Here is a 27587-nt window from a genome sequence, read left to right as displayed (position 1 = left end):
GGATATTAGAGATACTCAGAACCAGGTTTGCTGGTGTTACAGTGCCTACCTCAGCCTCATCAAAAGTCAGGAGCAAGTCTGATGTTCCAGAAAGTATGCCTCTTGATCCATCAATGAGATAATCACGAGCAGGCACTGAATAAGGATCTGCTTGTAGCATCTGGGCCGCTTGGACAAGTTTAGTGCAGGCATTCTCCACCCTATTTATAACAGTAAAAGACAACAGTTAATGCTTGTTCTAAATACTCTGCAGGAAGGGGGCAGATCTCAAAAGTTCAGGAAGCTCAGCTCTAGAATCTCAATCATTTGTACTTTCATATGCAAAACACCTCAGACCAACCGTATCTAGTTCTACATATTTTGAACTGACTTATGGTTTACTGTGCCCATGTAAACATTTTTTCTCAGTGATGAAATCAACTTATTTGGAGCTTCATCTATCCAGATAACTTCTATGTCAGGAAGTTCCTGATGCTTCATTAAGATCACCTCCTGGAATGCCACACTTCCTGTATACAGGTTTCCCTTGCTTTATGCAGGTTCTGTATATGCGAATTCATACTTATGCAATGTCCCTTTTTATATAAAAAAATTTGTTGTATAAGAGGTAAATTTACTCTTATGCGATTGGCGTGGTGGAAGCCCGCAGTCAGCTGCTTTGTGCAATGCATTGTGGGAGTGATGTGCACATAGTCTCCTGTGTGGATCTGTACTCCTTGCTCATTGTCTGCGACATGTATTTCTATAGTTGCCATCCCCATTATGATAGTGCCCTGTGCCTGTATGTACTGTGCTGTCGGTGAGTACCAAACTTGTTTTGAAAAGTGGTAGAAATGGGTCTGGGGGTCAGTACAGTCAAGGTCTTGGAACGTATCCTTATTTGTTACATTGTAAATAAAATAGGTTTCCTTTATGCAAATTCAAATTATGCACCATCTTCCAGGAACACATGTACAGCATAAAACAAGGGAAACCTGTACTCTTATGTTCCTAGGAAGATTTAGTCTTTGTTACACAGTCAGACATGACTGGAAAAACCTTTTTCCTATATTCTGCCTTCCAAAAATAAGGTGTGAATTTTATTTGGGGGCAAATTGTATGCAACAAAATACAGTAATAAATAACCAAGCTTCTCCCAACTTAATTCACTAATGAAGATTTCCTGCTCTTCAGGTTCTATTCTTACTACCTTATGCAAACATGAACTAAATAGCTCTAATATTTGATTACAAATAGGGAGGTTCAGATATAAGTGCTATCAACTGCTGATACAACTAAAAAAAGAGAGGGTCCTTAAATGTAGAATCTGAGTTATAGGACTACTTGCAGATGTTACAATTAGAACAATCAAACAAACAAAATGAGCTTTACCAGGAGCAGCAGTGCATTACTCAGACCTGGCTCTTCAGCATCTGTATAGATTGGGCACTTCAAGCAGGGTTTTTTGGCAATTTTATCTAATAGCTGATTCAATCAGCTATTAGATAATAGCACCAAAAAAGCCCCACTTAAGAGCCTGAGCTATACAAACGTTGGGTGAGCTGGGTCCAGCTAACACACTGCCTCTTCTGGAGGCTGGGCTCAGCGTGGAAGCACATCAAGTTTTAAGTAAAGCTCTGTTTCTTTGTTTGGTTTTGGGTTTGTTTTTTGTTTAACATCTGCAAGTAGCCATAATGCTTACCTCAAGTAAGAACTTTTTGCCCAGAGAAGCTTTCCATCTATTGACTCCTCTGTGAAATCCTATGAAATGTGAACTTTCATTTCTACTCAGGAGAACTTTTACAAATTTTTCTCTGATGCCTGATGAAGGGTGTTTGTGCCCAAAAGCTTGCAATTAAAGATTTTTTTTTGCAAAAATCCTGTTGGTCTAATAAAAGATATCACCTCTACCTTGAGCCCTGACTGCTTTTAACTAAAGTGCATGAGTTTTAAAATTAATCTAGTCTATCCAGCTAATGAAAGCTCTAATAAAAATATGGAGTTGCAGCACTAAAAAGAGAATTGAGTTAAGGTGTTAATTTTACTTGTTCCGTCAACTTTTCTATGTACCATATGATTTCATGGAGGCAAGACAAAAGGCAGAAAGAAAGTCTATTTCATAAACAGTTCTAAAGCTTTAAACACCCTGGGTCAAATTAACAAACTGTTCCACTGGATATCTGGATGGTAAGTATAGGGAGTAAGCAGGAGGAACTGTGCCTCCTGATTGTGAGTAAGAACCCAGACTTAGTAGGGCTCACAGAAACCTGGTGGGACCTTACCTATGACTGGGCGGCGGGCATTTGGGGATACACCCTATATAGAAGAGACAGAACAGAGAGGAAAGGTGGGGGGGTTGCGGTTTATGTCAAAGAGCACCTCACGTCATCAAGGATTAGCTTCAGGGTAGAGGACGATCTGGCAGAGACACTATGGGTCAAACTGCAAGGGGGTGTGTGGCAAAAGGGACCTTTCCGTGGATGTCTACTACAGACCACCCAACCAGGGGGAAGAGCTGGACCAAGACTTCTCCAGTCAGCTTATGGAGGCAGTTAGGTCAAGGGATGCTACTGTCATGGGTGACCTAAACTACCCAGATATTTGCTGGGAGGAGCAGACAGCCAGGTCCTTCACCTTATCCAGCAAGTGCACAGCCCCACAGCTGGACCTGGTTCTGGCCACGGGGGATGACCTGGTGAGGGGACTGCAGGTCCTTGACCACCTGGACGATAGTGATCATAACCTGCTGGATTTCACTATCCAACACAGGGTGTCAAGGGCTTACACCAAGGCTAATGCCCTTGACTTCGGAAGGGCCAACTTCATGAGCTTAGGAGACTAATGGGGGAGGCACTGAGGGCCCAGAAGGTAGAAGAGATGGGAGTCCATGAGGGATGGTTGTACCCTAAGTGGGGGATCCACCAGGCCCAAAGAATAACAGTCCCTGAGAGAAGAAAGGGGGGTAAGAGTGCTCAGAAACCCCCTTGGCTCAGCAAAGGCATTCAGCAATGCCTGAGGACTAAAAGCGGGGTGTACAACCAGTGGAAGGGAGGAGCTATCACCAAGGAGGAGCACTCCTCCTCAGCCCATGAGTGTAGGAGGGCTATTAGGAAGACCAAGGCAGAGATGGAGCTCAGGCTAGCATCCAGGATTAAGGACAACAAGAAGTCCTTTTTCAAGTACATTGGGAGCAAGAAGAGGGCACCAGGCAATGTAGGGCCCCTGCAAAACGGAAACAGTAATCTTGTGGCTACGCCAGACAAGAAAGCTGATATTTTTAACAGTTTCTTTCCCTCTGTTTTCTTGAACGGGGACCAGGACATCCCACTGGGATAGGGACAATCTTGGGGATAGCTCTGTCAGGCCTTCAGTCAGCACAGATGTAGTTAGGGATCTTCTGGAAGGGCTAGACATTTTTAAATCTGCAGGTCCAGATGCCCTCTACCCAAGGGTGTTGAGGGAGCTGGCAGAAATTATCACAGAGCCCTTGGCCTGGCTGTATGAGCATTCGTGGTTATCTGGCCAGGTGCTGGGGGATTGGAAACTGGCTAATGTGGTCCCAATTTTCCAAAAAGGGAGGACCCAGGTAACTATAGGCCTGTAAGCCTCACCTTGGTGCTCAGGAAGATCTTGGAGAGAATCATCAAGGAGCACATCTATGGGGGGCCAGCAGGGGAGATCATGCTCGGGGGCAATCAGCATGGGTTCATCAAGTGCAGGTCCTGCCTGACCAACCTGGTTGCCTTTTATGACCAGGTGACTAAATCCTTGGATGATGGTGTCACCATGGATGTATTCTTTCTAGACTTTAAGAAGGTCTTTGACACTGTCTCTCACTGTCCCTCCTGACCCTAGCTACTATGAAACAGTACACAGGTAAGCAAACATTTTTTTTTCTAAATTTAACTCAGTTTGATGAAATACTATTCATATAATCTTCTGTATGCTCACTTTTCTATGAATTTCCCTTCATTCTCACTTCTCCTTAGGGGAACATTAAGGGTAGACAGCACAGTACACACAGATTCTGCTTACATAGAACTAAAAGACTAATACTATCCTACAGCGAAGTAATAACTTGCACTCAAATGCATGTGCAGACTGTGACCAAGGCTGGCTGGGGCACAAGGGTGTTATAGTGCAGGGGCTCTACCCTGCCGCCATGGCCCAGTCACTGGCCCTACTCCCCTCTTTTAAAAATAGTTCCTGTTTGGGGAAAGAAAGCAACAATTGTTTCATGAGAATATGCTTAGGGTCTCACTCACAACTAAAATTTTATTTTATTTTTTCAACGTGAATTAAATGTTAGAGGTGCACCAAGACCTCGGTCCGATATCGGATCAACATTGACATAAAGAAAACTGATCATATGGGAAATCAGCCTGATGTGGCTGATAACTTAGCCAATAAATGCCCGTGCATGCGCACAGTTGCAAAACAGCATGTAAGCAGCAAAGAGCACAGCTTGTAGAACTACATGCAGCTGGTAAATCTGGTGTGGTGGAAGGGGAGGAGGAAAGGAAGGGAAGTTGGGGGCAATGAGGGACGAATGAAGCTGGGGTTGCGGCAAGTGCTACCCAGCTGGGGCAGGATGGGAACAGGCCAGGGGAAGTGACTCATGCCACTGTGCCCTGCTCATTCAGGAGCTACTCTTTCGGCATTTGCCTGTTTATCCAGTGGTTCCCACCACTGCTCCCAATGCTTGTCGGGGGGGGGAAAATGGCTGGGCTGGACTGGGCTGGGCTGGGCCAGGAAGAGCCCCATGCAGCCCTGGCCTCGGCCCGCCCCACACAGATCTGTGGGCACATGCCCCACCATGCCATCCCAGATGAGTGTCAGGAGCAGCAGTGGAAGCCGCTGGGCAAGCGGACAAGCACCAGATCAGCGGCTCCTGGATAAGCAGCATGCAGTGGTGGGAGCCACCACTGCAGATGACCCACAGCTCTGTCCCATGCCCACCCCACCTGGGCAGCGCTTGTCCCAGCCCCTGCCCCAGCCACAACCTCACTCCTCCCTCACCACAGGGGCCTTGATCTGCTCCCCCTACCCCCATGTCCCTTCCTTCCCCTCCCCTTCACTTCCACCACAGCAGACTTAACAGCTGCATGCAGCTCTCCAAGGTGCCGGGCTGGTAGCAGTAATCAGACAGGTATCAGCAGATACATCTCCTTAAAACTTGGCTATTGGTATCAGCCCCAAAAATTTCTATTGGTGCAATCCTACTAAATGTCTTCTTTTTTTTCCCCTTTTTTTTATAAAGTCAAGGGACTTCAGATTTATGCATATGTTACCAAGTTGAAGAAATCTGAGACGCAAAACTGGAAAATGTTTTAATAAATTAAGTTCTACAAAATTACAACACTAAAGCTACTTTTATATGTTTTAAATGTTCTTTCAAACTCAGTGTAATTTAAAGTTTGAAATTCTAGTCACTTTCTGAATATTTATACCTTCAGGTTTTAATGCACTGCTTACAAATGAAAAAAAACAGCCAAAGGAATAGAATGGAATAGAATAGAATATTTTCATTTTAATTGCAGAAAAATGCAGACTTGGGTTTTTTTTGATCTTTGGGGGTTTTTTAACCAGAGAATTTGTAATATTTAAACATAAAAGCCAAGACCTTTGGTAATGACTACAGCTTCTAACACAAGTGCCATTGGACAGAAAAGGATACTTCTAGAAATAAGACAGTCAGACATGTAAACTCAGCTGCCCTGTAACATAAGACAGCAACTTCACATTTATAACAAACATTTCATAAGCAAAATTATTTATAAACTATATTTTGATACTCCTAATCTGTAAAATAGAAACAGAGCATTCACATGACTTGTCATGCAATCAGATCTTCATGTCAAAACATCTAAAACCAAAAGCAATTTTCCCAAATTAAGATACCACACAAAAGTTTTAGTTCTGCAAGTGTGAACTGCACTTTCCATCATGCTTTGCTTTGGGCTGTACTTCATTTCTGCTACAAATATTTTATATTGTATTTCATTACACTGACAAAGGCATACTAGTTTTTCTACTAAAGTTAGCAACATAAGCACTCTTTAAAGTTTTACTGGAAACATGCCATAATTATAAAAAGGTTGAAGGACTCCAGGCAATTAAATATTTATTGATTGCTATTGTTTTGGTTTTTTTAAACACAACATTGCCAAAAGCACTCACTTCAGTTGCAACTTACGCAAAGTGCCACTTTTCCCCAAGGAACAAAATGATCCTAGACACAAGCTGCAGAAGCTCTTCGAAGCAACCTGCAGATGTCTGCCTGCCTGCAAGTCAGTTGCCTTTTTTTCAGGAAATTGTTGTGAGCAACATGAAGTTGCATCACTTCCTAAGCAGAATAAGAAGACTGTTGCTCAGCAAATTTCAAGAATGTTTCCAGACATTGAGCAGCAGTAGCCCAAGCCAGTTCAGTTTCTTCACTCTGGTCTTCTTCTAAGTTTTGTTCAGGTGCAGTAGATCTGTCAGGATGCACAACCTTTTCTATAATTTCAGCATCAGTAAGGGTTTGTGCAACATCAAGGTCTTGATCAATCTTCACCCACTCCTCAAGTTCAGTATCTCTGAGTTTAGTGAGTGGGTTAGGTGGGGTCAGCATTTTGAAGGACATCAACAATCTCTTTTAATGATTGTTTTTTCTGTCTTGCATGGAAACCTGCAAATTCTTCCTCATCAGAAGATCCCTCTGGAAACATCACTGCTGCCCACAATTTTCTCCAAGCGGTCCTTAAAGTTGTACTCTTCACAGCACACCAGGCACATACCACATTGCAAATTGCATCCTTAATGATATACTGCAACTGAAATTCTTGGAGACTGCCTTCTTAATTGAGTAGCTTCCTCACAAAATCCCTTCTGTACATGGATTTCAAGTTTTCAATAATTCCCTGATCCATAAGCTGTATGAGTGAAGTGACATTTGCAGGCAGGAAGATGGTAAAAATATTTCCAGACACTAATTCTGCTTCAGGAGGGTGAGCTCAACAGTTATCTAAAATCAGAATAACTTTTGTGTCTTTTGACTTTCCAAGTACAAACTTGCACAACAGCAACTGGCATTTCTTCCAAAACTAGCCAAAACTGGTATCAAGTTAGTGATTAATTAAAAATTATATTCAACTATTTAAAACAGAATATCCCATACTGAACAACTGTTTAACTCAAGGATCACATAGCCTAACAGCCCACAAAATTAAGATCCTACTAGATGCAGATTACCTAGTTCTTGCAATAATACTCTATAAAAAGGCATCATGGAAATAAGATGTGCCTTTATAATATTTCCAGAGTTTGCAGTTTTATTGGGAAAGCAGTTATATTTGGGACCAATGAAATTCTGAAGTCACATGGATATTTGTACACAACTGTAATCTATATTCTGTATTCCTTCCCCAGCACACACGCTCAAACACTGGCTGATTATAGGCAGAAGAGTCAAGCTAAATGAATCTTCTTAGTGTCTCTCCTACACCTTCAAACTTGTATTATGCACAGAATTCCCATGGTTCCCTTCAGAAGCAGTCTTAGCTTAACCTCCCATCCAAAACATGGCATCTCTAACAAGTCAGATCCAAACCGAAATGTGGTGTTTCTAAAAAACTGACCTCTTTATCATTATAAAAGGTAAGACTTGACTCCTATTGCGAAGGTGAAGTGGTACTTATTTAAAATGACTAGTACCACTAACAGCTGTGAATCTTCAAAGTATATGCTCAAGGAAAAATACAGCCTGATGTACCAAACAGGGTCACAGGCCAAGGTGGAACAGCTGCACATTTCCCATAGAAAGGTTCCAAAATTCCAGAGTATTTATTCCTGACACTGAGATATCATAGCACTGGTGAAAAATATAGTACTACTCCTTTAATGAATTTAGAAGCAGAAGAAAAAAAAAAAAAGAGTACTGTATTTTAGACATTAAAATTCTAAAAGGTTGTTGCAATAAACTCAGTGGGCAGGGGGCATTATTAATTCTGTAAAACATAACATAACACCACTTCTTCTAAGGTCTTAAAACTCTACAGTTCTGATGCATCCTGGAGAGGTAACTTTATAGAACAAAAGCATTTTTATTTATTAGGATTAATTATTTATTTTAAATTTATTAAATATCTATTAATTACTTATATTTATTGCAGTCTCTATGCTACAAATATTGGGCCAAATTCTAGACTACTGATTCTAGAAACAAAAGTTTTTAAGAAAAGCTATTTTAATATACAATTATCTTATTTAAATACTATTCTCTAATGTAGTAGGTTTGCCAATAATATAAAGTCTATATAAACTCTAAGTTTGCCAATATAAAATCAAACTTATGAAAATATATTAAAATAATTTTTTTAAATTTCTTAAAAGGATACATTTTCTCTGGCTTAAGAAAAGTAACTCTACTTGAAGTACCTGATATGTTTACATTTGCCTCATTACAATGCACACAAGTTCCACAGATTAATAAAATGGTGGTCTTAGGAACATCTGCATATTTACTAAACTTTGGTTTCTTTAGATTTTGCAAAGAATCTGGAATACTTGACAGACACGATGTGATAATCAGCTATTTAGATGTCTAATTACCATATTTATTTGAAGAGATGATAACCCTGATTATAAGACTGCCCTACCCCCGCCACACACACACACACACACACACACACACACACACACACACACACACACACACGTAATTAGATTCTATATATGAAAAATTTACAAGTTTCTTATAACTTTCCAGGTACAGAATTGAATTATCGGAGGGTTGCCTTGGATTTGTCCCTCTCCTGATGATAAAGAAGAGAAAATAAATCTCAGTGAGCCATTTTGCTCTGTGCTTCCCCTCAGCTTTTTCCCCTGGTAGCACCCCCTCCCCCCTTACTGTTAACCATGCTCTCCCCAAGCCCATGGAAGTGAGGAACACATGTAAAAACAACATCTTCATCAGTGATTTGGACAAGGGCATAATGAGCTCACTGTACAAATTCAAAGATGACACCAAATGACGGGGCAGAGCAGACACACTGGAGGGTAGGGAGCAGATTCAGGCAGATTTGGACAAGCTGAAAAAGTGGGCAGAATAAAACAGGATGCAGTTTAACAAGGGTAAGTGCGGAGCACTACACCTAGGGAGAAGGAATCACTAACCCACATACAGATTGGCGGATGACTTTCTAAGCAGCAGAAAGAGATCTCAGAGTCATAGCTGACTCAAAGATGAACATGAGTCAACAATGTAACAAAATGATTAATAGAGCTAACAGCACTCTATCATGCATTAATAGATGCATCACAAACAGGTCTACAAAAGGTGATACTTCCCCTCTAGGCACCATTGGTAAGGCTGCAGCTGGAGTACTGTGTTCAGTTTTGGGTGCCGCACTTCAAGGGGCATGTGGATAAGCTTGCAAGGGGCCAGAGAAGGGCCACACATATGGTTAGGGGCTTCTAGGATAGGTCCTATGAGGAGAGGTTGAGAGACCTAGATCCCTTCAGCCTCCATAAGAGAAGGCTGAGAGAGGTTAGGTGGCTGTCTACAAATTCTTTGGGGGGCAGCAAGGAATAGGATCATGTGTTTTATAGCCACGCTTAGTGTTAGCTACATTTAATCAACTTCATAGCTGGCTTCCATTACTGAGAGCATCCTGCTTTTGGGGGCAATTTAATGATAGACAATATATTTCGCGAGATTTCCTTGTATACAATAAATAAGACAAGAGGCTTTTTTCCTCTTGCCAATATGGAAAGGTGGAGAGAGACCTTGTCATGTACTCAAGTAAATATGGTAATATTCTATGCTATATTGTCAAAAAGACATTACAGTTAATCATACATTGCTATTACCAAGCCTGTACATTTTCCCTTAGAAGACAACGATCCCTACAATAAAAAACAATTACTACTTTTAAACATTATACAATAATAAAAACATGTTAATAGATACCCAAAAGAGCTAGCACTCAAAAACTTGCCTAAGTCCACTCCAACCATGTAGTTGGGATACCACTCAATTAAAAAAAAAAAAAAAAAAAAAAAAGATCAGTCACAAAAATCCTTGCCTTTCCTGGACCATTACACCTACAACATCACTCCAACAACAAAAACAACAACAACTCAGTTACTGTGTACTGGTACAATATACATAAATGTGATTCTAGACTTCAGCATATTCAGTTACTATTTTTTATTGACAGCATTTTTGTACGAGAGGGGGAAAGATACAGAAGACAGAAGCAGAGCAGAATAGAAGTAGTGCAAATCGGTAAACATACACACAACTGCAAAGGTTATATGATTTTGCTTACTTTTAAATCAAAATCTGTTGCTCATACTTCATTAATATGCCAGTTGTTTTATTCCAATCAGCCAGATTTCTTTAGACAGCATTTGTTTTTGCAAAATTCTCATATGATACATTTTTGGCTTCACTTACAAAAATTCTAAAGGAAATGTGTTTGATATTAGTATGTTTATTTTCAGATTGAGCCACAGAAGTCATTACAATGTTTCCAAAATGACCCAAGTAATAATAATGTTTGAAGGAAGCAAGAATTTAACAAGTACATTCCCCTATAATGCAATTACTTTATGCATTTCTCACAAGACGTTTAACACTAAATAAAAATCTAGGAATTCATTTTCCTGGAAAACAATTGTCATTGTTGTTTCACATAGTGTTCCTGAATACCAGAAGTCAACTATTTCTATTTTACCTATTAAAGTTCCTGCTTCTATTTCCCCCTACATACATTTCACCATGCCTCCCAAAAAATGATCAGACATTCAAATACAGAGTTTAAAACAAAACACTTAATACATCAGACAAAGGATTTAAAGGAAAATGTTCGTTGCAATCATTGATTTTATTTTAAAAATTAGTGAAGTACATACAGTACTATATTGATACAACGCTTCAACAACTACTACTACATGTTTAGCTATGTTGGTTGGTTCATTACTTGTGAATGTTTTAAAAGTGAAATTTTTCTGAATTCCAATCTATTTTTCTGTGCCATGATGGTTTACAATCCCTTACAAAATATACAAAGCTTCTCCATCTCTCTCTCTCTTTTTTATCTCCTTCCTTTCTTAAAAAAATTGTCCAAAGGAGGCCCAGTTAGGGGCACAGGTGAGAACTATCCTGATCCAACAGAAGAATGGCAATACAACAGGAGACCAGGCTAGCTAGACAGTAATCTCCTCAATGAGTTGAAACTCAATATAGAATTCTACAAAAAGTGGAAAATTGGTCATATTTTTAGGGAACAGAAAGAGTATAGGAGCATGATTTGAGATACAGCTGATAAGGGACACAAAGCAATAAAAAGAGATTCTAAAAACATGTCAAAAGAGGAAAACCAAAGAACTAGTGTATGCAGTTGGCAGCAAAAAACAGGAAAAGAGGAGGCAAACACCCTACACCGGGGCAGGCAATTATTTTGGGCACAGGGCCACTTACTGAGCTTTGGCAAGCCATCGAGGGTCACATGACAGACAGCCCAGAGCAAATAAATTTTCTAATTTTTTTTTAGGGGCCCTGCAAGCTGGATAGAATGGCCTGGTGGGCCGCATCCAGCCCCCAGGCCGCATTTTGCCCACCCCTGCCCTACACCATAGTAGAAAAACAAGATGGGCACTAAGAGAAGCTAGATTGGGGAGGGTAATTATTTTGACGGTCAAGCCCCTCTAATGAGTTTCGGTGAGCTGTCAAGGGCCACACAATCTTTCAAAAGATATCATTTTTACAAATTATAGATAAAAACAAATCATACTAAAAAAATCAAACATCTAACTATAACCTACTATAATTTTATTTAAAAAAATAATTTCTGCCCTGATTTTGTTTTTGAGTACTATATATACAGAGGCAATCTCATAATAACTCAAAATAAAGTCTTATTCTTGTATATTGTTGGGGGGGGGGAGGGCAGTGTATGGGTGTGTGTGTGCAGGGGAAGGTGTGCACATGTGTGTGGGGCTGAGCCCTGCCTGCTACAACCCAGGGTAGCCCACACCATATGCCCACTGATGGTGCTGCCCCAGCCCCAGTGAACACACACAGCTTCCCAACAGGGCTGCTTCTCTTGATGCTGCAGCTGCCCAAGTACTATACTTGGCTCCCACCTTCAGCAGCTCCTTCCCTTCCTCTTCTTGCTCCTGATGCACTGCTCCAGGCAACAGGTAGTGCAGGAAAACGGCAGCAGCCATGGAAATGTGTGCCAGGCACTACATGCCCACCCAGGCAGGGGGTGGGAGGGGAAGCTGCAGCCAGGCAGCTCCTGCCCCAGAGTGTGGGGCTGCAGCTCCCAGCTGCCTTCCACCCACTTCACCCACCCAGTGTGATGAGCAGCCAACTCCTTGGCCTGTGGTGTCTCAGTTCTACCTGCTTCACCTAGGTCTTACCAGCTCTTAGCAGGGGGATTTTGCCACCTACAAGAAGTACTCCCTGTCTGGTCACATGCTCAGAAAAGAAGGATCATCCTAGCCCCCTCCCCACTTTCCACTTTCCATGGAAGAAGCCTGACCATATGGTCAAATGCTATGGAGTCAGGAGTTATCACTGACAATAGTTGGGTAAAAAGATAACAGAAAGATTTACTGTAATAACAAGAGCAAATATAAGAAATCAGTAACTATACATTGGGAAATAGACAATAAGAATAGAAGAGCAAAGAAAAATATCAGAACTTTAATCTGTTCTTATCCTGCATCTTAAACCCAAAATGCAGTCCTTACTCAGCTCAACAAGTCAGAAAGCAGCCTCTGCCTCTGGCCTCTCTTCCAGGGCCTCCTGCAATTTCTCCCATTAGCCTACATTTCTCAGTCTGCTGGCTAAGGATCTGCAGCTTTCCCTGTATCTGGAAGACTAGCGACAAACCCTTCCTCTTAAGGCAAAGCTTAAGTATGGTTTCTTATCTGTACATTTACATGCATCGTCCATTGGGTTCCTGGGGCGTCCACACTATGCATACAATTTCCTGCCCCCCTCCCAGGTACATGTTTACCAAACTAAAAGTCTCTCCTGATCTAAGGGAGATGAGGAGAATATCTGCATCCTTTCACACATATCCCGAAGATACTGACACTTATTAAATTTCCCTGTACTGAGAAATATCCTTCCTCCAATAGTCTGAATAGTCAGGTATTATTTTTATGGCTCCTTACTTAAAAATGTAAATTCAGTATCATCGGGAAGGGCTAGGTCCACCTGCCTCAGTCATGAGGAAACAAATGCCAATTCTCAACCAATGTCAAATGCCAGTTCTCAGCAGTTACCTCTACTAAGTATGAATGCAGTTACCTCTACTAAGTGTGAATAGGTGAGGAACATTTAAGTACTGTTCAGCTAAACAGTCTTGGTCAAAATAAAGATATTTCAAAAGTCTAGTGATATTAAACACCACAATTCATGCAGACATAATAACGGTAAGGTTAAATACAGCTTGGCACTATCTGTACATAGGAACTACACATGCCATGTCAGTAAAACAAACTCAAGAAAACATACATGACATCCCATGGCCTCCATGGGACATAGTAAGATTTGACACTCAACAAATAGTCATCAATGGCTCAGTGTCTAGCTGGGAGGAGGTATCAAGTGGGAGTTCCCCAATAGTCTGTCCTGGGTCAACATCTTCATTAATGATTTGGACCACAGGACTGAGTACACGCTTTGTGGATAACATTACATTGGGAGGAGCTGCAAACACTCTGAAAGTTAGGCCTAGGATGAGATTCAACAAGAACAAGTGTTGAAATCCTGCACTTGTAATGTAAGAAATGTACATACAAATAGACTGGGGAATGACTAGCTAGGTCACAGTACTTGCAGAGAAATCTGGGGGGTTTCAGTGGACCATAAACTGGAATGAGCCAACATCGTGCTCTTGTTGCAAGAAAACCCCAAACAAATAAAAAAACCTAGCAGCATAATACTGGGCTGTATCAACGGTGGTGTCTCTTGCAAATCAAGGAAAGTGATTCTTCAGCTCTGTTTGGCACTGGTGTTAAGGGAGTTTTCTTCAAATGTTACCTTTAAATTTTCCCTTTTAAAACAAAAAACAAACAAACAAACAAAAAAATCAGCCTACAGATCATTAAACTGGTATCACTAATGATACCATTCAGCACTGGTGAGCACTAAGTACTCACCTGGAGTACTGTGTCCAGTTCTGGGCCCCATACTTCAAGAAGGACATGACAGCTTGGAGAGAGCCCAGTGCAGGGCAACAAAAATGATTAGAGGTCTGGGAAGCAAGGCTTATGAAGAAAGGCTTAACAAATTTTTATTATTTAATGTAGAGAAGAGACCAAGGGGAAATTTGTTAACACTTCAAATACCTAAAGAGTGGCTACAAAGAGGATGGGGCTAGACTTTTCTCTGTGGCTATCGCAGACAGGACAAGGAGTAATGGCCACAAGTAGCGGTGGACAAAAAATAGGTTGGGGATTAGGAAGAACTTTTTGACCGTGAAGGAAGTCAACCATTGGAACTAAAGAAGTTGTGGAATCAACCTCTATCCTTAGAAATTTTCAAGAACAGGCTGAACAAACATCTGACTTAATGACAAACATTGTTAGGTATAATTCTGCCTTGAATTACATTTTCTAGGTTCCCTTCTAGCCCTGCTTCCCTATGGTCCTATAACAGAACTAAATCTTTGAGATCAGATTAAAAAATGATTTTATTTAATTCCTACTAAAAATAATCTACATGAAGTGAGACTAGAGAGATAAAACTTAAAAGAACACTATTTTAGTAACCATGCTAAAGTTCCACTGTTTATTTTCTAATAAAATTCAAATTAAAATGGCAGAATTTATATTTGATTGTGAGTGAAAACAGACCTGCAGCTGCCCTGTTCCTAGCTCTCAAATTTAAACTCATCTCTTTTTTTTCTTTCAAAGGATTTTCCCCTTTCATAAAAGCTGAAGCAAATAATATGAACAGACTTCAAAACATTAGATTTAAATTATGTGCATTACTCAAGGTCCCTGGTGGCTGAGACAACTATGTAATAGGATACAGGTTTTTAATGACTAGGTCAACGGTTTCAATGTGGCTTATGTCAGTTGAAAATGAAAGTTGCCATCTGATGGCTGTTTAACCAGCCACAGTGAATTTGTTAATCTCAGTCCCATCTGTACTACAGAGCTTCACAAAAACACACCAGATTATATTAATTTGGTGGAATTTTCATCCTGTGGGGTCAGCCTCAGAGAAGCAAAAAAAGTGATGGGTGCCTGTACATATGTAGCGAGGTTGCTCCGACACACTAATTACAGCACATTGGAACAGATTCAAGTAATCAAGCAACCTCCAGCATCAGGTGTATCAGTGTTCCCGCTCTTAAAAATAGTGGCAGGGGCACTTTAACTACAGCTTTAGTTAAAATGCCCCTGCTGCCATTTTTCAACACAGGGACACTTATACAAATAACACTCCAGGAGCTTTAGCATGGCTCCAAAAGCCACTCTAATTAAAGAGTCCCCTACACATACAAACATCCAAAGAGCAAGAAACATCCTCTCCCCTGGGCCCCAGCAGTGGCCCCCATGTTAAGGTTGAGTTACATTAGTCAGTTAGGGTTGAAAAGAAAGAGAGACTGGGGTGAGGAAACAAATACTGCATTGAAGCCACCACTGACAAATCTCTTAAGGGCAGCTAATAATAAGCTCTAAGACCTTCAACAGAGAACTGTAAACATGTACTGAATTAATTTAAAAACAAACATGTCTAGATGAGAAAGGTTTTGGTCATACAGGTTTCCCTCACCTACCATGGTTTTGCCAACCATGGTTTTGACTATCCCTAGTTAATATTCTGTATACCATTTTGCCTACCATTGTATATAGTTTTGAGTAACCATGGTTTTCCATGGTTATTCACAGGCAGAGGGAGGAAAAACATTTGGGGGGCTGAGTGCCGGCCCCGGCCAAGCCAACTCGTAGGGCAATCAGAGCCTGGTGGCTCTTCCAGAGGCAGTGTGGTGATGGGGAGCCAAGGAGTAGGGGGGGAGCACATGGGCCCCTGATCTTTCCACGAGGCAGGAGCAGGCCACAGCTGGGCTCAGCTTCTGCCCCCTGAATCCGCACCTCGCTGCTGGAGTTGCCCTATCCATGGTGGCAGGGAACTGCAGGCCCACCTGCTGCTGTGCCCTGCTTCCCTCCCCTGCAACCCAATGTGGCAGGGAGCAGAGAAGCCTGTGCCTGCTGCTGGTTTTGCACCATGCTGCTGTCCTCAGTGCAGCCCCATATGCAGGAGGTGCATTGCTGGAGCAGCGCAAGGTGAGCAGCGGTGGTCAAGGAGATCCCCGCATGAATTCTCGGCTCCCTGCCATGCCAAGTCAGCTTGGCAGGGAGCAGAGAAGCCAAGCAGGGATCTCCTTGCTTGCCACTGCTTGCTTTGTGCTGCCCCTCTTGTGCACAGGGCTGCACTGAGGGCAGCAGCCCTTCCCCTCTCCCAGATGAGCCACTCAAACCCCCATCCTGCTCCAGCCCCCAATCCCAAGCACCGCCCAGCTGGGCAGCATCCCTAGCTCTGCCCAGCTCCCTATCTACAGGGGCCTCGACCTCCCTCTCCCCCCACTTATTGGCTTGTCCAGCGGTACAGGTGGATGGCTCCCACTGCCACCAGGTTCGGAAGGTCCCACAACCCGGCCTGGCCAAGGCCCCATTCAAGTTCCTAACCCCATTTTTCCCACAAGTCTCTAGTTTTACCAACCGTGGTTTTGCCAACCATGGGAACTTCCAGGAACCTAATCCCCGTGGTTGGCAAGGGAAACCTGTACATGTTGAATTTTGCTTGTAAGAATCTGTGCTAGACCTGTTTTACTTTAGGATATTATTTTTTAAATAAGTATGGTATGGAACAGGTTTAATTACTGACTGAGCAGCTGAGATAATTTTTTTCCCCTCAGTGTAAATCAGACCCAAACTGTTTAAATTCAGCAACAACTTGTGACTGTTAGGTGCATAACAACAGATGTCAGGTGCAATGCCATTACCCATCTGCATTTAAATGAAGTCTTCCAGCTGCTAAAGTAATATTTTTGGTACATATGCAGTTTACAATTCTATCCTCTTATTATCTGCACAGAATGGATGCTGAGCATATGCACAAATCCTGAGCATGTGCAACAATGTCAGTGTATTCAGCTAAATACAGGCCCAGTGAGCACAACTCAGTCATGAAGTTGTAACCAGACAAAAACCCGTGACTAATAGGGCGTTAGCTCGGTGGTGTGGGAGGGGAAGAACCTTCCCACATTTTAGTTCCGGTAGCTGAACAGTTACAGCAGTCATCCTGCAGTAGGAGGCCTGCTTTCTAAAACCAATCCCTCGCCCGCAGGAGGTTCAAACCTTTGCACCTCTAGCACTCTAACCCCAACACTACAGAATAGGGTACCATACAATGACCTTTCCAGCCCTCCTTTTCAGGTTCCCCCCTGGGAAGCCAAAGGTGAATACATGTGGAGCCAGAAAAAAAAGAACATGCTAGACAGTATAAGGCTAAGTGAGCTAGGTACCACCCTGGCAGGGAATAGGCCCTAGGTTCTAGACTGGACCTTTACTCCCAGTAGGACAGAAAAGTTTCCACTGTGTAAAACAGATGAAGAGCAGAGCAGTGCAAACGGCAGTGGTTCTGTTTCAGAAGAAAAGATAGAGAAGGGCCTGGCTACTGCCTAAGCTATGCGGTGGTGGTCAGTATGCTGTGCTAGTAAATCAGAGATTCAGGTTCAAATCTCCTCTGGGCATGAAGGTCTGTTACCCAGGTGTTCTGATTCCTCCCCTAACCAAATGATGGGAGGACCTTCCTGCTCCTTGTTTTTTTTTCTGGAACCAAAGCCAGGGTCCATTCATATGTAGCCAGGTAGCTGCTTGACCTGAGTGTAGCCTACTGCACATGTCCAGGGCGTATGTGCTTACATGTCCACGCTGCATAATTAAACCCAGGATGTGATTCTATTAAGTGCCAAAACACCACTTTCACAGCTGGGTACATGCCATTTGGATGCAATAAGGGTTAACTGAATTCCCACTGTGCTTTTTCAAACACCTTTGATTAATATTGCCTCATACTTACTTGCCTAAATATCCTTGATGATATTTACCCCCCCACACACACACTTCTTACATGCTGTGGAAGCTTTTAAGTATTAAACAGAGTTGGTTCTGGCTCAAAAATTCAAAGACAGTCATTAATTTAATTCACCACCCTCTTAAATAAAAAATAACTACTAAACCACTACTGAAAATGGAGACAGCAAAGTAAGATTTTTTATATAACATCACAATTCTATTCTCCAAATCCATAAACCAGAGCCTACCACGCACATGATTCTTCAAAGTCTCCCCCCAAAAATTTATTTGGAAACATTTCCCTTTCAGAATTATTTTGCCTCCTCTTATCCCTAACCCCCATATGAAAACATCATTGTCCCAGCATTCTTGCATTTATTATTTCATTATTTGCTTTAGGAGTTTCCTGATCCAGATTTTCAGCATCCTGTGGCTTGGAAAAATAGAATAAAATATTCAGTAACTTGACATATGTCAGTAAAAAGCATCAATAAAGTAACCAGTGAATTAGGAGGATGGGGAAAGAGAGTCAGTTAAATGAGTTTGTCATTTGCCAGTGACAAGCCTGGCAGTGTCACGATAGCCAAGAAGCTTTTATTTCTAAAATAAAGACTCTGGGCTACAGATGATAAAAACATGTCATTAATACTAAGTCCTGAATGTAATTTTAAAAGTGTTAGTCACTAGTCTTTAGGTATCTGAAAATAGTTTTCTAGGCCATGACATGAAGCACCTACTGGCTATAGTCTCACTGATACACGCAACCAGTAAAATAAGCAGAGATTTTGCTGAAAAAATATTTATTATAAGGTTCTTCAGCATTCTTTAATCCCAGCATGTGGAAAAATATTACTGTTTATTTCTGGAGGAACACTAGGAAAGCACATTAAAAAAAAAGTTATCATAGGTTAAAAAAAAAAAAAAAAGCCAAGACTGTCATAGTAAAAAGCAGTATCTGGCTCTCTCTCAGCTGTAGCAGGAAGTCTATCACCCTTTGAACTACTAAAGAAAACAAATGAGGACAAGCAAATCTGAGGTATCGCAAAGAATCTTAGCAAATAAATACATTTCCCCTTCCTCACACTGAAACAAATAATGAACTTAGTCATGGAGCAGGTTTTCTGTATCTGTCATGTAAATTACACTTATTTATGTGAACTTACTTGATAAATGCTGGTGGCATGTCCCTTTTCAAGATCTGGTCTTCAGTTGTCTGCACAGTCTCTTTTCCAACCTGCATTAAAAGAGAGAATCCACATTTAATCCTCAGCTTTGGGATTTCACTTTAAAGTATGAATTAAATTTAATTCCATCAGTGTAAATGATTAAGATTTAATACCAACAACAGGAATTAACCAATGAAGAATACACATTAGAGTTTTTGAGGTCTGCACAGAGTTAAGTAGGCACTGAACCTTAAAATATTAATAGCTCACCCGTTCTAAAAAGTTTTAAATTTGTAGATATAATGATCATCACTGGAGACGTTTTCTAGAATGCAGCTGGGGAAAGTTTCCTTCACTGATCTGGCCAAATCAGTACAAATAGAAACATTCCAATATAGATATTGGAGTTTTGAAGAATAAACTCTTACTAATACTATTGGGCAGTATATTTGATTTACTAGTACTGAACAGTCTAAGAAAACCAATAGTAATACACCATTTAACCAGAAAAAATAAAATGTTATCCAATTTAGAATGGAAAGAACAGAGTCTGAACAACAAATATTAATTCTTACAAGCAATCTTGAGGTTTTTAATTCCTGAGTGTTTAATAGTAAATCAAAGCAATTTTTTTTGCTCAAATGTATAACATTCGCTATATTGTAAGAGATAGATATTAATCTTAACGCAAAAAGAAAAAATGTTATTCTGTTTTTATTTCCTATAGACATAAAAAGAAAAATCCACCACTCTGCACTAGTGGTACCCCAACTTTTTGAACAAATGGACTTCACATTTCCTGCAGACTATCATGCTCCTGGAAAGAAAAGTTCTCATAAAATATGTCAAAATTATTGCTTAAAAGTAAAGGAAGTTTGAAAGAAACAAAGAAGCAAGTATGAAAGCTCACTATCATCTGAATTCTAGCTATAATCCTGTGGGGCATCACACATGTGGACACAACGTGTCTGGTGCACCAAGTCACAAGAAAAGTGAGAGGCTGTGATGCTACCACGCACCACCTGAAGACCACTAACAGTCTCACAAATCAGCTTGGGAACCACTGTATTATTCAGTAATGAGGGAAACAGAATCAACTTTTAAACTGAACAAGCTCTGCTATCTTGCCAATACAATTTAATCAAAAAATATCCAAAAGGAAATAAAAATAAAGAAAAAAAATCCCTTTTCAACCTGTCAAGCTTATCAGAAAAGTTTAATTAATTATAATCATGCGCACACGCGTGCACACACACACGCACATGCACACACACACTACAGACTATCCTCAGGCAAATATATCAGACAGAAGTTAATAATGAAGGGAATAAAATAGGATCTTGGTTTTCATACACAATAGCTCTTGTGTTACACAACAAGTCTTTCTAATCAACATCTGGCTCCTTAGTCTCTGAGATCACTCACTTGACAGCATATTTCCAGTTGCTTTGTTCACTGTATTTTCCAGCTAAATAAGTCATTGAAGCAGGGTAATGCAAAGCAGAAAATCTTTAAGCCAAACACTAATCTGCATTAAGTGATACCAGGTCTTCCTGAGCTACAGACAAGATAGCATTGTACCTTGACTTTTACTGGACCAACAAACATGCTTTAATATGCAAACTTTTAAAATTAAACTAGATTCCCATCCCACTATGCTGTTCAAAGCTGGTAAATTATAACTTTCGTCACAACCCAGTAAGCACATACAGGGCTTGAATAGTTGACTGCTGGACTGTGCTTCAGAGCTGGCTCCTTCTGACCTTATTGCTCACATTCCAAAACGTATAGAGATCACTGGAAAATACAGCAAAAACTGATATCCAGCTGAATGTCAGAACTGATGTCTTACTTGCAGTTCTTATGTCTTCCTGGTTCAAACAGAAAGCAAGAAAGCACAATGCTTTCTACAGTGCTCCAGAAACTTAAGTCAGACTGGTTTTCCACATAAATACCAATCTGACGCTTCAACAACTAGGATAGGCTTTTTCACATCCGTTTTCAACTTTTATGCATTAAGCTACTATAACATACCTATGGCTGAAATTGGCAGTAACATGGCTGAAAGTGATTGCTACTGTGCCCACAGGTTTTCAGCTGGATAACTGATATTATCTCATGATATATTGTTATATCTGCATTATGTTATAAGATGATATAACAGATGCAAGGCATTGCTTGTGCTGAAAATGACTTTGTTTATTCAGTTTACATGCTAGCAACGTATCACTTACACAAACCATTATATGTGCATAAGTTAGCAACTGGCTTTTAATTTACCCACAATTTACAACAAGGAAATACACCATCAGTGAAAGGGAAGACATGTCAGAACTTCTCAGAAATTAGCTGGGAATCCATGTAATAAAGGCTGCAGGAACTTCTTCCATTTTGCCTTCTTTTAACCATCTTTGAAGCAAAAATCCCTGCCAGATATTACAATTAAGGTATAATTAACCTCTTAACTGTGCCATAAATAGTAACCCTGCTATACACATTCAAGGAATTAATGGCATAACAAAACATGAAGCCAGTCACCAAAAATATTCCACAAATTGTGTAACATTTTTGTGACTGGCTTCCATCACAACTTAAATTAAATGTGTGGCAGGGTATTAACTTATTGTTACTTCTCTTTATCAGGACTGATACTAATGCTAAACAAATGCCAGTATTCTACCCCCATCTCTAACACAGTAGAAATGGCTACAAGACTACAAACACTCATTTGTTAAATACTACTGGAAAGCAAGCAGAAGTTATGTTAATAGTACGCCTGCTTCCTGTTTGTGCATTACAGCTGAAGTTTGACAGCAGTAAGAAAAGGTTTACTACAACAGGAAGAAATTACCAGATTCCTCATTCAACTCACTCTGAATTCAGGCTGCAAACCTGATATTCCATTCATGGCTCAATTCACATTAATCATAACTTTCTTTCTACATATTAATTAGAAAAACAGAATTTAGCTTGATGTTATTTAAATAGCCACAGAAATGGTATAAAAAACATTAGGGTCCTGAATTACAACCAGTTAAGGTAATTGTTTAATTTAGCTTCGGGTGACAAGTTTTTCTTGCAACTCTCGCTTCCTTTCCCACTATTGCCATTAGGATGTAACTGACAGAAAGACTACCTAGAAAGAGTAACAAGGGAAACTATACTTCACATTATTATTTTTAAAGAAGACTATCTATTTTTCTGGACGTTTTAGCCGATTCACAAAAACACAATCTTAATGTACTTTTAACTCATCACGCTTCTTCCCTGTCAATATTATAAAGTGATGATATGCCCTACCTCCAGAAAGTTTGGTTAAAAATCCGTATACCTAATAACTATAAATTAGGCTATGAATTGTCACTCTGAAGTCAGAGTACCTAATCTTTCAAATTAGATACACTGTTAAGTACTCTATTGAATTAGGGCCTAGAGTGATATATCTTTATATTTCAGATATACAAACATTCCATAATTGTTCCTGGTTTTCTCATGATTATGCTGGAGACTGAATTCCAGACATTTCAAGGCACTATTCCAAAAGCATCTGGCAGTAAATCAAGTAAATGAAAGCACTGAAGCCATCTGTCCCTAATCTTGGGAAATGGCTCTGCTTATCTTCATGGAGATTTTTAGGACCAGTTTAAATTGCCCCAAGGCCAAGGAAATTATACAAAGAAAACATACAAAAACAGGGTACATGACATCATTTAAGCAGCAAGATTTCTTTCTATTTATGTTAATAAAACCTAATAACCGTACAGATTATAGGCCCACTGCCTAAGTAATTTGATTAAATACAGGATACATAGTCAACACAAAGGCAATTAAGCATGATAACAGTTCATTTCTTTTTTAATTTTTACAAAAGATACCACAAAAGTTTCTTTCCTGTTGCAATATTACAGAAATTTAAAATGCTTTAATACTGAAGTGTGATAACACACACAGTGGGTGCATCTTCCTGTGCAATTAATGTGACTGAATACACTCCAGCTCAACCTGAGCCAGAGTAAACTAATCCTGACATCACTGTCTACATGCGTGTCTATGTGCAGTAATTTACTGCATTGCTGGATACCAGTTTTATCTGATGGGACTATTTACAGGAAATTAGTCAACTGCACCCTAATTCCTGCATACATGTAGATGGTGATGCTTTACTGAGCAGCAGACTAATTTGTGGCACAGTAAAGCATTTCATGTAGATGCACCCAGCTAATCCTAATTTGATCCATCCTATATGCAGAATAACTCCTACATAAATTCTCCAGGTAAATTTTATATATATATAAGGAATGTGGCAAATATCCACAGTTCATTACATGCCCAGCTACAAATTGCCACATCTGTTTCACAGGAAGCAAGATTTGAAAAGCTTTTAATGAAAAAGAAATTATGCAGACCACAAAAGAGCTGGCCTGGTTTTAAAATACCTGGGACAGTGAGATCTTCAAGTCTCAGAGCAGCTCCAGAAGGTACAGTGAGGAAAGCTGCATAGCTACACTACACTGGATAAGTGAAACACAAAAGTCACCAGGACTTTAGAGGTACAACAGATATAATATGGTAGAGTTACATTCTTCTCCATATTTAATAAAGACATACCAACCTGAGGAACAGAAAGAAAATACGGAACACCAAGATGATGCAGATACGCTTGCATCACTGTTGGTAATGCCTTACATGTTAGTCAATATCCTCTCCCTGAACACAAAACAAGCTGTCCTTTTTTGTCAGGATATAGACTTACAGGGTCTGATAGAAATACCACTATTTAGAACAGGGGTGGGCAAAATACAGCCTGTGGGCTGGATCTGGCCTGCCAGGCCATTCTATCCAGCTCGTGGGGCTCCTAAAAAATTTAATAAATATTCATTTTCTCCTGGCTACCTGTCAAAGATGACAGGAGCCAGGGGCAGTAGGATCCAGGGGGAGCTGGCAGCAGTGTGTGGGGGGGGCAGTGTGTGTGTTCATAGGGTAAGTCACCCCACCATACACATGTACCCGCACCCACACCCCCTCACACTGCCATACACACAGACCTCCACACTCACACCCCCTCACACACACCAGCCACCCTTTGCCCACACAGCACCCCACAAGCCCCATACCCACCTATACCGCATATGCTCCCTCACCCCACAGCCATACTCCCACCCTATCCACCCCTCACAGACACACCCATAACCTCCCCCACACCCGATATACCCACACACCCACAAACCTATACCCACCCCCACCGCAACATACAAGAGCAAGACTTCATTTAAGCTATTGTGCAGTCACCTCTGTGTACACTACACAAATGCATGTAAATCGGGACAAAAATATTTTTATAAAATCAAATTAATTAATCTTTTAGATGTTGGATTTTTAGAATATAATTTGGTATTTTTCTGGTTCCAAGATGGCAAAACCCCTTGCTGAAAGGAGTACTTCCAGGGGCAAAGGGAGGGACCTCTAGTAGCAAAGGTCAAGGGTTAGAGCATGGGCCTTCCAGTCACAAGATGGCAACCACGGGGCAAGGCACCTGTCAGGGGCCAGGGCACCTGTCAAAGGGAAGGATGACCATGCGGTCATCAACAGCTTGCCAAAACTCGGTAAGTGGCCCTCTGCCCAAAATAATTGCCCATAACTGATTTAGAAGGTAGTAATAGGAACATTTCTGTGGAATGAGAAAATAGTGATTTCTTAGTCATGTAAAAATGTAGTAGATAGCAGAATCTGCATCACAAACTTCCCACTTCTGCTAAAGGAAAAGGATAATTTTCCATCTAAAAGGGAAAAACTGCCCTGTATGAACTTGCTTCCTAATATAACTCGCTGACCGGTAGGTGAAAGTGACTGCTAAACCACCAATTTCACTGGCCATGTAAAGATGCAACACATTTCCCCTCCCAGGAGGACAAACAGAAAACATTCACTAATCTCTTCCTCCTGTCCTCTAATGTTTACTAGTATTATATTAAAAATATATAGCTAGGAAAAAATGCACACTACTCTTTTAGCTTCTCCCAATTTATAAAAGGAGGCTCTTTACCACTCATAGCTGTGGGACAAGACTAAAGACTCTTGAGTGATGAAGATATTTATGTGGGAATAGGCACATTAGGCTTAGCAGATAACACCCATTTGATGTGTGGCTGAGTTAATTTTCTCCTTTCTCAAAAGTACTGTTTCTTCACAGTCCTTTCAACTGTTGGCTAATGCTTTCTCTGTTTTAGATTTACACATTCAGGAGGGGAGGAGGGAAGGGAAAACAGGGATGGAAGACAACAATTTTGCATTTATTAAAAGGTGAAGCATATTTATGTAACTCAATTTTGTGAGGAAGGGGGCAGGGAATTGTAAGATACTTCCAGTGGTAGGCAAGGCTGGAGAACAGGCAAAACAAGAATGGCCTTACAGAAATTCCAAGATGTGCTCATATTATAGTACTTTTCTCTTTTTAATATCAGTAGTCCATAATTTCAGTCACCTACAATAAACAGCTTTTGACATTATAAAATGCCAGAAGTTTCTCTTCAGCGTTTAACTATAAAAATACCTGTTTACTGCTTTCTGTACTCTACTGAAACACATTTTAAGCTCACTACAAGTTTAACAGAAATGTGCATTGCACAAAGAGCTTTAAATTCATCACAAATAAAAACACAGGTTATCTGCCAAGTACTGAACTTTTAAGATCTTCTACCCATTATATGCTAAAATTCACACCGACTTCCTAAATACTGATTGCTTAAAACCTGGATCTCCCTATTACATAGCAAAAGAAAAACACAGCAATTAGATCAAATTAACAGCCTTATGCATGAAGATACAATGGACACACCTAGAAGGAGACAAAAATCATTGTAGTAAATTTATTTTTATCTATATCTATGGTAATACCAGTGAAAATTATAAATTGGTCAATACAAATTCCAGGCCATAGCAAATGGAATAAAGATGTTTTAAAGTATCAGAACACTGCAGTTCATCAGTACTTATATGCATTTTATACTAAAACTTTATTGCATTTGAAAAACAAGAGAATACAATAATTTTACTGCAGCTACTCTCTAAACATCTATTTCATTTTGAAGTCACTTAAAAAAAATTCTTCAACACTCAAGACTACTTTGAATCCATGAAGTTTGCTCTTCTAGTTTCTGCTTGACTTCCTGAATGTGCCTGCAATATACTGGGGTATCAACAGAAACCCTACTGACTTGTGCTGGGGAAAGAAGATTATACAACTAACAGAGTCAGAGGGAACAGATCCTTGGGAAGTAATGCATTAAAAATGGCTTGTGTTTAATATTAAAGAGTACAGAGAGCCATGGAAAGAATACGGGAGGAAAAAAAGAAGAGAGAACTCAGCCTATTTAAAATGTCACTGCAAATGGAGAAACTGAACTAATCCCCGCTGCATCCAGGTCTTATGTGAATTCCTAAAATGGGCCTTTTAAAAAAAAAGGCCCCAAAAAACCCAAAACATTTCAACAATAGAAGAGATTTGGTAGAGAGAGAAGGAGGAAAAGACGAACTGCAGCAAATGAAATTACAATGAAGGTGGTTCATGTCAAATGCAGGCCCTCATTCAGATAAGCTCTGCTGCATTAATCACTATACAGTCTTGCATCAATATATCTTCACTTGGAATACAGAAGAGAGGGAAATGTATTCATCTTCTATAAAAAAAAAATGGGAGGATGAATTACATTTCCTTCTTCACCAAGTTCTTTATTTTTGGAACATACCTCATAACTCTTCAATTCCATTAGACAGGTAGTTGTGTAAACAACTTCTCATATGCATTGGAGATGTGTTGCTTTAATTAGCTGCAACACTGCATATATTAGATGAAAAAGAGTAAGATATCAGAAACAAAGAATCTGTTAATGGGATAATTCTCTCTGAAGGTAGCTTTATAGGACTACTGAAGTGGTTTCATTGTAATCAGATGCCATTAGCATTGGACCTGAGAATTTTTCTTTCTTTCTTTTCAACAGCAAGATGCACGGCAGTTTGTATTTTCTTCCCCTTTTGATTTTAAAATGCAAAGCAATTTATATTTGTGTTGGATAGTGAATCCAGGATTTTCTGGTATACTGGAAGTTTAAGTACAGATTCAGCTCCAGGTTTCCTCCTCCACCGCAGTTACATATAAACAACCTGCAGGCAAGCATGAGGTGACTGCTCAATTAACAAACCTTACTGTTGTTGAGGTTAGGCTGTTGTTCAGGACATTCAAAGAAAGCAAAAAAATAGATGCAGACATTTCTGACCTTGAATCTGTTCTAAAACTACTGATATAAAATGTTAGCACCTGGAAACTTAATCAGACCATAATGCAGTTAATAA

At 40.2% G+C, this 27587-nt stretch overlaps 1 protein-coding gene across 4 annotated transcripts in view; it reads right to left on the bottom strand.

The window, feature by feature from the left end:
• The window catches only part of VCL (vinculin), a 106758-nt gene that overhangs the window by 51473 nt on the left and 27698 nt on the right, over positions 1-27587 (bottom strand). For all 4 annotated transcript variants that reach the window (XM_090058636.1, XM_090058637.1, XM_090058633.1 and 1 more), the window contains exons 2-3: positions 19236-19306; positions 50-200 (exon numbers count right to left, since the gene is read on the bottom strand). In XM_090058636.1, the coding sequence (XP_089914762.1) occupies positions 50-200; positions 19236-19255 (171 nt within the window). In that variant the 5' untranslated portion in view covers positions 19256-19306. The remainder of the gene's footprint in view (positions 1-49; positions 201-19235; positions 19307-27587) is intronic.

Source organism: Crocodylus siamensis, chromosome 7, assembly GCF_052110815.1.
Source record: "Crocodylus siamensis isolate JL-2025a chromosome 7, ASM5211081v1, whole genome shotgun sequence".
Taxonomy (NCBI): domain Eukaryota; kingdom Metazoa; phylum Chordata; order Crocodylia; family Crocodylidae; genus Crocodylus; species Crocodylus siamensis.
Note: the sequence above shows the minus strand (reverse complement) of the source record. Positions and strands in the feature narration are given on the sequence as shown.